Consider the following 14,089-nt stretch of genomic DNA (forward strand, 5'->3'; position numbering starts at 1 on the left):
TAAGTGGGTTTTGAAGATTAAAATAAGTAGGTTTTTAATATTAAAATAGTCGATTAAAATGCCATCATTTCTAGTCTTTTTAGAAAAATCAAACTTTTTATATAAACATAGTAAATAAGATATATTAACTTTTTTTAAAAAAAAAAAGTAGAGAAAAGAAAAGGTAATTTTTTGATACAATTTCCCAAACAGCAGTAAACGAAAAACAAGTAAACACATGCTACATATTTAAAGGAAAAAAAAAAGAGAGAGAATAAAAAAAGTAACTTACGTTTTGATTAGTAATAAGGCAAGCAGTTAGTAATTTGGAAGAAATCGAGTGCAACCAACCAACAACTCAATATAATATTATTATTATCAGGTGTGCAAATTATGTATTGAAATTGTTGTTTGTGGATCGGATCAAATGGCAAGGTCAGGCCTGGCATACCCAGATCGATTCTTCGCAGCCGCTACTTACGCGGGATTCGGTACTCATTCATCTTCCAATTCCAATTCCAAATTCTCAAACGACGTCGCTCTGTTGCTGTATGCCCTCTATCACCAGGTTTGGTTGCTTTCAACTTTCAATTCAATTTAATTCTTGGGTTTTGTTGTTGCTTTCAACTTATTATTTTGCCCCATTTCATGTGAAATTATAGATCCACCATAAAACTAAAAAAAGTATAATTGTAATTCTAATGTATCTTATAATCAACCCCTCTTCAAGCTCAGATTTTTTTTTTTGTTTTTATTTCTATCAACATCAGAAGTGTTCTTTTTTTCCCAGTTTCTATACATGCATGGTTATGTATCTAGTAATTGATTATAGGATTGCTCCAATTCAATATGGGAGTGTAGCAGGATAATAGCCGACTATTGTCACTGTGCAACGTTTCATTTATATATCACAACCTTTCATTTGATAATCAAATTTTGTTTTCATTCCAATCAGGCAACTGCCGGACCTTGTACCGTACCAAAACCCAGAGGTTGGAGCCCAGTTGAACAAAGCAAATGGACAAGGTTTGTTTGTTTTCTTTAATAACCTGGTTTTTATGCATGAAGAAAAACATCAACTAATTGTTTCTACTTGCAGTTGGCATGGTCTTGGAAACATGGCTTCCATTGAAGCAATGCGCCTCTTTGTTAAAATACTAGAGGTACACTTCACTTATATCTTGTTTCAAATTTTCAACATTAAATAATCAGTATGTATCTATCCCTTAGGAGGAAGATCCTGGATGGTATTCAAGGGCATCCAACTTTATTTCCGACCCTGTTGTAGATGTAGAAATGAATGTGAGCCTTTTAAATCTTTATTATTATTATTATTATAACATATGTTTTCTTTATACTTTATATAATCTATATTCTAAATTGTTATATATTAATAATGCATACCATAATTCTAAGGTGGAGTTAGCCACTAAGAACGAAATCACTTTGCCTGAAACGAAAACTATCCCAACCGAGAACGGGAATTCGGTCAATAAAGACGTTATGGTGGACGCAGTCGGTTCAGTTACCGTCTATGACCAGTGGGTTGCACCCCTGGTTTCAGGCCCAAAACCAAGGCCCCGATACGAGGTATTATTATTATTATATTTATTTATTTTCTTTTGTTTATTTTATAAAACTTTATTGTTTCTTTTTTCTAATTTTACCTGTTTTCTGACACTGTTTTGTTTTTTAATTAACAGCATGCAGCAGCTGTTGTTGATGATAAAATGTATGTATTCGGTGGAAACCATAATGGACGTTACCTAAATGATCTTCAGGTATGGCCGATATTAGCGATATATGGTCAAAATTCATGATGATATTATTGAGTTGCATCTTAATTGGATTCTTGCAGACACTTGATTTGAGAAATTGGACATGGTCAAAGGTGGAAGTCAAAGCAAGTTCTGAGGATCCAGTGAGAGTAACTCCTTGTGCTGGGCATTCATTGGTCAGTATTCAAATCTGATTATTCAATAGAATATAAACCGTTAACGTGAATGTGAACATCAAGTTGTCAAGTTTGACCTTTTGGTTATTTTTTAGATACCATGGGAAGGAAATAAGCTTATATCAATTGCAGGACATTCAAAGGATGCTTCTGAAGTTGTCAATGGTTTGTTTTAACTTCAAGTTTTCATTTTTAACAAACTTATATTATAGATTTTTTTAAATTTTGCAGTGAAGGCATTTGACCTGCAGACAAATACTTGGTCGACCATGAAGACAAACGGAAAACCACCAGTATGCATTCTTAACATATTACATATACTTAAAACACCATTTATTATTAATAGACTTCAAACATATTTTTTTTATTTTGTAGGTTTCACGCGGCGGTCAATCAGTTACACCTGTGGGGTCCAACTTGGTCATATTTGGTGGTCAAGATGGAAACAGAACTTTCTTGAACGACCTTCACATTTTAGACTTAGAAACCATGACCTGGGATGAAATTGACACAATGTAACGTATCATTATAATATTCATTCATTTATGCTTATAGATTTCTATTACTTTTAGACATGATCTTGTAATTATGCAGAGGCGTGTCACCTTCTCCACGGTCTGATCATGCTGCTGCAGTACACGCAGAGCGTTTTCTTCTTATATTTGGCGGTGGCACACATGCGACATGTTTCAATGATCTTCATGTTCTTGATTTGAAAACTGTGAGATAATATAAATCTAATCATGTATTGGTATTACTAATGTCAAACTTGAACTTATTATTATGATTTTGTGTAGATGGAATGGTCAAGACCAATTCAACAAGGAGAGATACTGAGTCCACGAGCTGGTCATGCAGGTGTAACCGTTGGAGAAAGTTGGTTTATTGTTGGTGGTGGAGATAACAAAAGTGGTATTATTTGAAAATCAATAAACAGCTATTACATTCGACACGATATAAAAAAAAAGAATAATAGTTTTGTTTTTTGTTTTTCGCAGGAGTTTCGGAAACAGTTGTTCTTAACATGTCTACTTTATCATGGTCAGTTGTAAAAACTGTTCAAGGACGTGTTCCTCTTGCTAGTGAGGTAAATAAACAGTTTTGTTGGTTAATTTAGAGGTATCAATTTTGACTCGTTTATTGTAAACAAACCAAACGAACACGGACATTTAAATGGACGAGTTTTTTTTGTTTGTGTTTGTTAAGAAAATGAGTGTTTTGTTTTGTGTTCACTTGTTAATAGTATAAACGAACGGTTCACAAACATAACCGAGCGAACACCAATTAAAACTAAACGTGAACATCAATCTATCGGGTCCAAAAGATTAATAAGACTAAACTAAATTGTGGTGGGTCCAAAAAAATTAACTGAGCATATAAAAAACGTAAACGAACAAACTCAAACACACTTAAACTAATGTACATAAATGAACATAAACGAACGAACAAACTTAAACACACGTAAACTAATGAAAAGAAATTAACAGCGTAAATGAGTGAGACATGTGTTCATGTTCTTTTAACTAAATATATGAACGAGACATATGCTGTTCATTCGTGTAACTAAGTGAACAAAAAATTGTGTTCATGCTCGTTTGGTTATTAAGTAAACAAACATAATTGTAACTTCCGGCCACACAGTTCACGAACGGTTCACTGAACTTTCGGTTCGCTTACAGGCCTACCCGTTATCTTTTAAATGAATCTCGCTTCTCACTACGAAATACGCAAAAGTATACATGACATTTTTCAGTAGGTTTGGTCGTGTGTTTTATCTCAAACAGACAAATCATAAAATTTTGTTTCAAAGGGAACAGGTAAATGAGTCAAACGGGTTGAAAGTAACCCTAATTTTATTTTTAATACAACATCTTAAATCGTTGTATTCAAAGATTTAACTTATTATTGTAATTGTAAGTAACACACTAATTAATTATGAAGACTTTAGAAAACGAACCTGTTTAAACCCAACACGCTCGTATTGCAGGGGTTGAGTTTGGTGTTAAGCTCCTACAACGGTGAAGACATTCTAGTTTCATTCGGCGGGTATAATGGTAAATACAACAATGATGTAAGAACTGAGCCATTTTCTCTTATTTAATGTATTGCTTCCGAATGTTTCTAATTTCTTAGTTTGTTTTTGGTGTTGACTAGGTCAACTTACTTAAACCTAGCCACAAGTCAACCTTACAAGCAACCAAGTCAGCAACTCCCGCCCATGACAGTGGTTCGGGTGCACAAAACGCAACAAATGGCACCCGAGATGCTGATGTTGAATTTGACCTCGGTCAAGATGCAAAAGTTAGGGAAATCAGTATGGATAATAATGAGCCGCAAGTAGGTTTATTGTTTTATCATGTTATCGTTTATATGTTATGAAGTATATTACTTTGTTATAATATGTTTACGTGTATGCAGATAATTGAAATTAATGAAGTGAGCGAGCGTTCGATAGCTGTTCTTAAGGCTGAAAAAGAAGAATTAGAATCAGCTCTCAATAATGAAAAATTGCAATCACTTCAGTTGAAGCAAGAATTGAAAGAAGCTGAATCCAAAAATGCAGATTTGTACAAGGTAATGTATTTTCAATACTTTATTTTAAACACAACTTTGTTTTCAATAAAATTTATAACGGAATGTTGGGAAAAGAAACTAAACACAACTAGGGGTGTTCATCTGTTCGGTTATCGATTTGTTAGATTTGATTTGTTCGGTTATGAGATTTTTTTACCCCTAATTGAAAATCGAACCTAACCGAATTCGGAAAGGGGCTACTCGAACCTTAATCGATCCGAATTCAATTTGGTTCGGTTTCGGTTAAAATCGATTCAAACCGTATTAATTCGAATTCATCCAAAATAACAATTTATTTTGCTTGTGTTCCAGATTTGGACAACTGTTTGGGTTCCGTACTACATCAATATATTCAAACAAACCCAACATATACACCCTAAAACCAAAAGTTTAAGATCATAATAAAACATCCAAACCGGCGAATTATTAAATACTTTTAAACATACATCTAGTCAACCATAAAATAACCATTCTAAAACATCAAAAAATGAAAATTTGAAATATTGATATGGATATGGATTACTGGACTACATGTTACACATGGACTTAAAAAAATATTTGATCATATCCAAAATAATTAATATAGTTCATATTTTAATCGATTAATTCGGTTAATCGAATAAATCGAACTAATCGCTTAAAATAATAAACCTAACCGAAAATTGAATCATACATCGAATTCGGAATTTGGTTTTCGGTTATAACCAACTCGAAAATCGAATATTGAATTTGGATTCGGTTTTTCGATTACGGATACGATTCGGTTTTTTTCGATTTTCGCTTATTCTGAACACCCCTAAACACAACTGCATATTTAGGTTTTTTTAATAAATGTTTGAAGACAATTGGATCAAAACCACAAATCAAGAACAAGAGAAAACAAAACAGACAGCCCGATTCTTATTGCTTGAAAGAAAGCAAACAAAAGTATTTTTGTGTTTGTGTTGATTACAATGCTGCAGGACTGCCCCTTTTATATTAGGTAGGCTAGGTAACTAAGAAAGGAAATTTGCTAAAAATAAGACACAATATTATTCAGCCATAAAGACTAAATAATAACAGAACCTAATCTTGCTCCTAGGATCACTCCTCCTAGAATTACTCTTTATTGACCCATGATTTATTCAATTTATTCTTTTTATTCAAGATTAACTAACAATCTCCCCTTTAATCTTGAATAATCTTCATTCCCAACAGCTCTTTCATTTCAGCAAATTGTTGCCTTGGCAAAGCTTTTGTAAGAATGTCTGCCTTCTGCAACTTCCCACTGATGTGTTCAACCTTTATCTCCTCTTTCTCAATGCACTCCCGTATGAAATGGTAGCGCGTGTTAATGTGTTTGCTCCTTCCGTAAAACACCGGATTCTTCATAAGTGCTATGGCGGATTGGTTATCAACTTTCATGGTCACCATTTCTTCCTTCCAGCCTGTTATCTCAGCAAGTAAGCCTCTCAACCAAAGTGCTTGGCAAGTTGCGGTAGCGGCTGCCATAAATTCAGCTTCACACGAGGATAAAGCTACAGTGTTCTGTTTCTGAGAGTTCCATGCTACCGGTGCATTATTGAAAAAGAAAACAAGGCCTGTTGTGCTCTTACCATCATCTAGATCGGTCATGTGACTGCTGTCACTAAAGCCGAGAATTTCCTTGCTGCCATTCTTAGGATAGTGTATCCCAAGTTCAGTCGACCCTTTAACATATCTTAAAATGTGTTTGACAGCTTGCATATGTGTTTGTTGTGGCGATTGCATGAAACGACTTACGAACCCAACTGAGTAGCTCAAGTCTGGTCTGGTGTGGGTTAAGTACCGAAGACTCCCCACCAGTTTCCTATACTCGGTTGCATCAACTTCAGCTCCAACATCTTTCTTTGACAGCTTCAAACCAGGCTCCATAGGAAACTTTGTTGCATTGCAATCTGCAAGTCCTGCTAGATTCAGTAGTTTGCGAGCGTACCCAGCTTGTTTTATAGATATGCCTCAACTTCCTTGGCTTACCTCGATGCCAAGGTAATATTGGAGTAATCCTAGATCACTCATTTCAAAACGGCCTTCCATTTCCTTCTTGAAAGTTGCTATATCTGATTGTCTCCCCCCGGTGACAATCATGTCGTCTACGTACACTCCCACAATTAACAATTGTTTGTTTGTCACCCTTTTGTACACAGCATGCTCATGTTTACACCTTATGAAACCCAACAACTTTAAGGTGTTATCTAGGCGTGTGTTCCATGCTCGAGGAGCTTGTCTCAAACCGTAGAGTGCCTTCCTTAGTTTGTAGACTTGGTTTTCTTTTCCTTTCTTCACAAAGCCTTCCGGTTGGGTTACATACACCTCCTCCTTTAATTCTCCATGGAGGAATGCAGATTTTACATCCAAATGATGTACTTCCCACCCAAAGTAGGCTGCCAATGCGAGGATCAATCTCACGGTCTCCATTCTTGCAACCGGTGCAAACACCTCCTCGAAATCGACCCCATACTGTTGTACATACCCCTTTGCGACCAGGCGTGCTTTGTGTTTTGTAACTGCTCCATTTGCATCTTGTTTTACTTTGAATACCCATTTCAAACCGATGGGTTTATGACCTTGTGGTAGATCAGTCAACTTCCACGTGTCATTCTTCTCAATCGACTTCAATTCTTGCTGCATTGCTACTTCCCATTCCTTTTTATTTGCAGCTTCATTGTAGTTTCTGGGTTCATTTTCCATTAGGAGTAAATTTATGTTGCTGTTTTCATAAGTTTCACCAATAGATCTATAACCCCGAATTGGAGTGTCATCAAACACCTCATCTTCAGCCATAGATGGGTCTCCCACGCCTTCACTATCAGTTGGTTCCCTTGGTAGGATAGGTCCTCTACCTGTTACTGCCATCATGGGGCTGCTGGAATCTGACCCAGTTGAAGAATCAACAAAAGAATTGTTTTCTTCATGACTCTGATCATCCAATGGCTGGTTTAGGTCAGCCGTAGATGCATCAAAGTATGAGAAGTCTTCTGTTTCAGAATCAGTGTGCACAATAAATTCTGTAACTTCTAGTGCACTGTTGCTTGATGATTCTGACCAATCCCACTTTGTATCTTCTTCAAACACCACATCTCTACTCACCAAGATCTTATTTGTTGTTGGATCTAGAAGTCGATATGCCTTAGTGTTTGGTTGAACACCAAGATGCACTAGTCTTCGGCTTCTATCATCCAGCTTTTTCAGATGTGTAGTCATTATTTTTGCATAACATACACACCCAAAAATTCTGAGTTGATCTAGGTTTGGTTTTCGGCCCTTTAAAGTTTCATACGGTGTCTTGTCCTTTAAAGCTCTTGTAGGAACTCGATTTAGGATATAGAGAGAGTGCCTTATTCCTTCTCCCCATAAATCTTGTGGAAGTTCCATAGCCTTCAAGATAGTCCGTGTCATCTCCAAAATGGATCTATTTCTACGCTCCACCACACCATTTTGTTGTGGTGAGTATGGTGCGGAGAATTGATGTGTGATCCCCTCTTGATTACAAAAGTCTTCAAAGGCACGAGAAACGAACTCACCACCATTATCCGTTCTCAAATTCTTAACTTTTGTTTCAAGCTCCAATTCCATTTGATTCTTGAATCTCTTAAAACATTCAAAGACTTCATCTTTTGTCTTGATCAAATAAGCCCACATGAACCGGCTATAATCATCAACGATTAGAAACATATACCGGTTTCCACCTTTTGTGGAGGGAGAGATTGGACCACACACATCTGCATAAATTAGCTCAAGAGGCTTCTTGGCTTGATTACTTGTTTGATTAGGAAAAGGGGTTCGAGTTTGTTTCCCAATAAGACAAGAATCACATACCTGTTTTGGGTGCTCAATCTTTGGAACTCCTATTGCCATATTCTTGTTTTCTAACAGCTTTATGGCGTCAAAATTGAGATGCCCGAGTCGGGCATGCCATACCCAAACCTCGTCCTTCAAATTTGACAGCAAACAAACCGGATCTGCCACCTTCAAATCAATCTTGTACAGCCGGTTTGAAGACCTTAGCACCTTCATGATGAGTCTCCCCTCTGCATCTCGCATCCATAAGTACTCATCTTTCATGAGAACCGAATATCCAATTTCTGTAAATTGGCCCAAACTAAGAATATTACTTCTTAGATAAGGTATGTAATAGACATCTTCAAGAATCTTTTGTTCACCATTCTTGCATGCTAAGATAATCATTCCTTTTCCTTCTATGTTCACGTATGAACCATCTCCAAATCGAACATTTCCAACCGTGTTGAAATTGAGTTTGGAAAAGATTGCACGATTACCCGTCATGTGGTTGCTTGCACCATTGTCAAGGAACCATGTGTGATCTTCCTTTGATTCTTGATCATACCGCTGTGGAATCACTTTATCTTCATTTAGAAAAACAAATTCCTTCTTGCTTTCTGAATGAACTGTCATCAACAGTGCTGGTCCATCTTCTTGTACAAGATTTGCTGCCTCATCTCTTCGTTTTGTGGGACAATCAGACGAGAAATGGCCCTTCCCATCACATCGGAAGCATTTCAAGTTTGATCTATCCCTCCCCTTTGAATGCTGTCGTTCTTCAGCTTTCGCACCATTCGAAGATGATCGACCTCTGCCTCTCCCTTGGCCTCTATTACTCCTTCCAGCAGACCCACGTCCCCGACCAGAACCCTTTTGATCGCGGTTTCTGTTCTGCCAATCTTCATAGGATAATAGGAGTTGGTCGCCACCTTTAGTACTTGATTTTATTCTTTCTTCATAGGCTCTCAATCTCCCGATTGCTTCCTGGAATAACATAGTATCCAGATCAGCAAATTGTTCGATTGAGGCTACGATTGGTAGAAACCGATCAGGAACAGCCCCAAGAAACTTGCGAACTAGTTTCTTTTCTTCCATCTCCCCTCCAAGGCTGTTTGTTTTAGATACGATTTCTCCTAATTTTCCAACAAAGTCTTCTATTGATTCACTTTCCTTCATCTTCAATGCCTCGAACTCTGTTTCTAACAGCCCCAAACGGGCTTGTTGAACTCGTTCAGCTCCGATGAATCTTGCCTTCAAAGCATCCCAAACTTGTTTTGCCTGCTCAAGATGAGCAAGCTGCAAAACTAGTTCTTCTGGGATTGCTTGATACAAGTATGCAATCGCAAGGCTGTTTTTCTTCGGATCAACCTCGACTCCAGCCCTTGGTTCGATTGCTTCCCAAACACCATGTACATTGAAAATAGCCTTGATTTTGACAGCCCAGATAGTGTAGTTTGAGGGAGTCAAAATCGGGCATTGCAATGACAAGGTATGCTCTCTTGGTCCTCCATGGATTGCTTCTCTTGGTCCTCCTTGGTTTGCTGGATTTGCCATGCCTTTTCTGTTGCTTTCTGAGATACTCTCTTCTTCTGTCCGTCGAAAAAGACTGAGCCTTCAAGCAACTGAACACTCTTAACCTGGTGCTCTGATACCAATTGAAGACAATTGGATCAAAACCACAAATCAAGAACAAGAGAAAACAAAACAGACAGCCCGATTCTTATTGCTTGAAAGAAAGCAAACAAAAGTATTTTTGTGTTTGTGTTGATTACAATGCTGCAGGACTGCCCCTTTTATATTAGGTAGGCTAGGTAACTAAGAAAGGAAATTTGCTAAAAATAAGACACAATATTATTCAGCCATAAAGACTAAATAATAACAGAACCTAATCTTGCTCCTAGGATCACTCCTCCTAGAATTACTCTTTATTGACCCATGATTTATTCAATTTATTCTTTTTATTCAAGATTAACTAACAATGTTAACGAACACAAGTTTTTAGAGAAAAATAAAATAAAATGATAAAGAAATATGATTAAAACTTAAATGGGTTAACGATGTATATTGTTTATTCTTGAGTTTTTATATTAAAAAGGTAATCGAAACATATATTATATAAATCAAAGTTAACTATATATGGAAAAATGATTTAAAAGTAATTGTAAAAATGTGATGCATTCATGTAATAAAATGTTTAATAGTGTAGATAAGATGATAAAATAAAATTTTATAATTTATAATAACTGAAAAGTCTCTAGAAAAGAATTTTAAGTTTAAAATTAACTAGGTTTGTACCTGTCGCGTTGCGGCGGTGCATTAACATGCATTCGGTTGGTATGGGTAAAGATTGTTACAATACCGACACTATTTGAAAATTTTAACCCGTCAACGCAGAAAAAAGTAGCAATACTCGTATAGCTTATAATAAAAGAAACTTATTCGGTCAGTGAAACCAAGGCGTTGTGGCGACGAGAAGACACATGTTGGGTCGGTTTCGGTATCGGGTTAGCTTCGTTACTGTGCCTAAAGTATAAAAAAACTGGTTGGCTTGTCACAAGGTGGTGCCGCCACGCAGACCAATCAGTTTGTTGCGGTGCTACCCATTGATAATTATCTATATATATAGTTAATTAATTAATAATATTTGAGAATTGAGATAAGTTTATAAAACAAAAGTGATGAAAAAGAACAAAAAAGTAGATAGAATAAAAACAAAAAGTAAAAATAAAAAGATTAGTGAGAATTTCACATTGGGTAAATTGGTCATTCTCATCAAATTAACCTCAAAAGTTAACTTATGTTAGTGAAAAGAACATAAAGCGTGATATTTCTATAAAAACAAAGGACACTTAGTGTAATTTTCGCACTTAAAAGGGTACGTTTCATAATTTGAGTAATACATAAAGGACAAAATTTATAATTTACTCTTAATTTGACTAGACTAGGCCACTAACTATATAGTGTTTATACAATCCTGCAGGAACTCCAGTCTGTGCGCGGTCAGCTTGCAGCAGAACAGTCAAGATGTTTCAAACTAGAGGTAACTTACTTTTTGCATAACATGTCAAAATGTGTTCGGGTCAAAACAGGTGAAAGGTCAGCATTACTCATTTGCTAATGTTATATTTGAAAATGAACAGGTGGATGTTGCAGAGTTACGACAAAAGCTACAAGCAATGGACACTTTACAGAAAGAAGTTGAAATCTTGCAAAGACAAAAGGCGGCTTCTGAAGAAGCTTTCGCTAAACAAAAACAAAGTTCAGGTGGTGTGTGGGGATGGCTAGCGGGTTCCCCGCCTCCTGCCCAAAAGCCGAATGATGTTTGACAACTTAAAACGGCTAAATACATACATAGTGATTGATTATTCTACTTAAAATCTCTTCTTTTTTTTTTATAAATTTGTTTTTCGACTTGGCAAAAGATATATTTATGATTTTGTGTTTGTTACAAAGAGAACATAGGGATGCTTTGGTTTTTGTTTGGGATTATGAAATGTGGAAGCGAAATAGTTGTCGAGGTTGACCATAAAATTGGATTGTTTTCATTTAGATTAAAGATGATGGCATATAACAATGGGTTCTGCTTGAAGCCTTGAATTACTTGAATATGATAAGCACGGGTTGAGTGTTGGACATCTCAATCAAAACCTCTACATATTCCAAATGGTTACCACTTACCAGGTACTGACACACCAGTACCCATACTTGTAAGTACCGAATACCCCAACATTAAGATCTTGGTACCGATACCGGTACCAAATGAGTGGGCATGGGTACGGTTCAAGTACAAGTATGGGTATTTGGGAAAAATAAACCGCATCCCTACCAACCACAAGTGTGCAGTCCCGTTGGTTATGTTAAAAAGTTGATTGATGGCCTAACCGTGTATCGGTTGTTATTCTTGATATAATCCTTGGGATGGATATTATTGCTTATTATATACACAGAGATATTTTATTGTAATATATATGCTTGGGTTTTTAATATTATCAAAATAAATAATTTATTGTGGACATGTAAGTGATTTGTTATCATTGAGATACATGTGTATCACGGAGATTTTGATCCCGAATTAGGGCTGTTCAAAAAGCTCGAGGCTCGAAGCTTGGGCTCGTGGCTCGCTCGAATAAAACTAGCTAAAAAAACATGATTTGAAACATTATGAGCTAAGTTGGTTCAGTTTTTGTAACCGAGCCAGAATCGACCTAGGCTCGGGCTTGGCTCGATTTTAATCTCGTTTAACTTGAAAATCGAGCCAGAGGCTTAGCTGAGTTGTCTCGTTTATTTTCAAGCCCGAGCTCAAAACCACCCTGGGTCGACTCGTGAATCTGCTTTAGAGCTAGTTGTTTTTTATTTTTTTTCTTAAAAAAAAGGCAGGATAAGAGAAAGTGAGGGACTATTTTAGAACGTTAATGAAACCCAAACCCGTATTGTGGTTTTATAGGAATTGAAAAACCCTGCTGTAGAAGAAGAAGAAGAAGAAGAAGAAGAATATGTTGAGGGGTTCAGTCGCCACAAGAAGATCACTATCACTAGTACGCTTCTCTGCTGCTGCTGCTGCCTACACCACCCACCCTGGTATCTCTCTTCTTGTCTTTCATTTGCTGCTTACATTTACCCATTTAGGAGGAGGAATTATTATTGTTATTATTATGCAGCCCCAGTAGGAAGCATCTTTCAGAAGAAAGTCTACTCTTCTTCTTCTTCTTCTTCATCTATTCCAACTGATGATGAGAATGAGAATGAGAATGAGAATGATTATAGTAGTTTCGTTCCCGAAAAACCCGAGTTACAGCTCCAAGGGGTTGATCCCAGAAAAGGTTGGGGCTTTCGTGGTGTCCATAAGGTATTTATTACTCATTTCAATTCCCTCCCATTTTATAATTGAAACCCCTTCCTTTAAACTTTTCAACTATCAAAACCTAAATTATCAAATTGAATGCTGCTGCCAAAATTCAAAACTATAATTATCAAATTGAATGTATGTTTACACTGCAGGCTATCATATGTGGAAAAGTTGGGCAACCACCTCTGCAAAAGATCTTGAGAAATGGGAAAACTGTCACCATTTTTACGGTTGGGACCGCTGGCATGTTCGATCAAAGAACCATTGGAGCAAAACACTTGCCCAAACCTGCTCAATGGCATCGAATCGCTGTGCACAATGAAACACTTGCTGCTTATGCTGTTTAACAACTCACCAAAAAGTATTCCTACTACTAGTCTCTTGTTTCTATATTCCTTTGTTATTATTAACAGTCAACATAATTTAATATGATAATCGTTTTATTATTATTTTCTGGTGATGTGCAGCTCTTCAGTTTATGTGGAAGGTGATATCGAAACCAGAGTTTATAATGATAGTATCAATGGTGAAGTTAAAAACATACCCGAGATATGCATTCGTCGTGATGGTACGCGCTTTATTCAATTTTTTCTTACTATCATTGTTATACCACATATGGATTTGAAAAGGGTGTTTGGATGTGTGTTAGGGGTGTGAACGGGTTGTTGTGGGCTCAAACCGAACCAAACACGGAAATTTTGTTTCTTGAGTTTTTGAAACCGGTTGATTTCAAATTCTGTTTGGTTTTGGTTTTGCCATTTTGGCTTGAAACAAATTGACCAAAAATAATGAATTTGGGTCTAAATATTCTGTTAATTAATAATTTATAAGATTATATTACAGTTGGTCTAAAAAATTTGGGTTACACTGTTTAGTATTAGTATTATTATTATTTGGGTGCAGTTACTGTACGAAAATGCTTAACGTACATTAAC

The 14,089-nt window shown here is 36.4% G+C and overlaps 1 protein-coding gene and 1 long non-coding RNA gene across 2 annotated transcripts; both read left to right on the forward strand.

Moving 5' to 3' along the window:
• Positions 1-406: 406 nt before the first annotated feature.
• On the forward strand, positions 407-11,759 carry LOC143585905 (acyl-CoA-binding domain-containing protein 4-like). The gene is made up of 18 exons (XM_077067579.1): positions 407-547; positions 935-1,005; positions 1,079-1,142; positions 1,210-1,281; positions 1,396-1,569; positions 1,683-1,760; positions 1,838-1,933; positions 2,029-2,098; positions 2,165-2,226; positions 2,309-2,448; positions 2,528-2,654; positions 2,731-2,845; positions 2,932-3,020; positions 3,921-4,004; positions 4,088-4,270; positions 4,352-4,507; positions 11,289-11,348; positions 11,449-11,759. The coding sequence occupies exons 1-18, from the start codon at positions 407-409 to the stop codon at positions 11,632-11,634; spliced, it is 1,968 nt and encodes a 655-aa protein (XP_076923694.1). The 3' UTR covers positions 11,635-11,759.
• A 1,260-nt stretch (positions 11,760-13,019) lies between these two features.
• On the forward strand, positions 13,020-13,720 carry LOC143585907 (uncharacterized). Its single transcript, XR_013144613.1, has 3 exons — positions 13,020-13,154; positions 13,307-13,515; positions 13,622-13,720. It is a non-coding gene; the product is annotated as an uncharacterized LOC143585907 (long non-coding RNA).
• The last annotated feature ends 369 nt before the right edge of the window (positions 13,721-14,089 follow it).

The sequence above is a fragment of the Bidens hawaiensis genome, unplaced genomic scaffold, assembly GCF_021521415.1.
Source record: "Bidens hawaiensis isolate Kalapana, Puna unplaced genomic scaffold, B.hawaiensis_p1.1 tig00034221_1, whole genome shotgun sequence".
Taxonomy (NCBI): Eukaryota; Viridiplantae; Streptophyta; class Magnoliopsida; order Asterales; family Asteraceae; genus Bidens; species Bidens hawaiensis.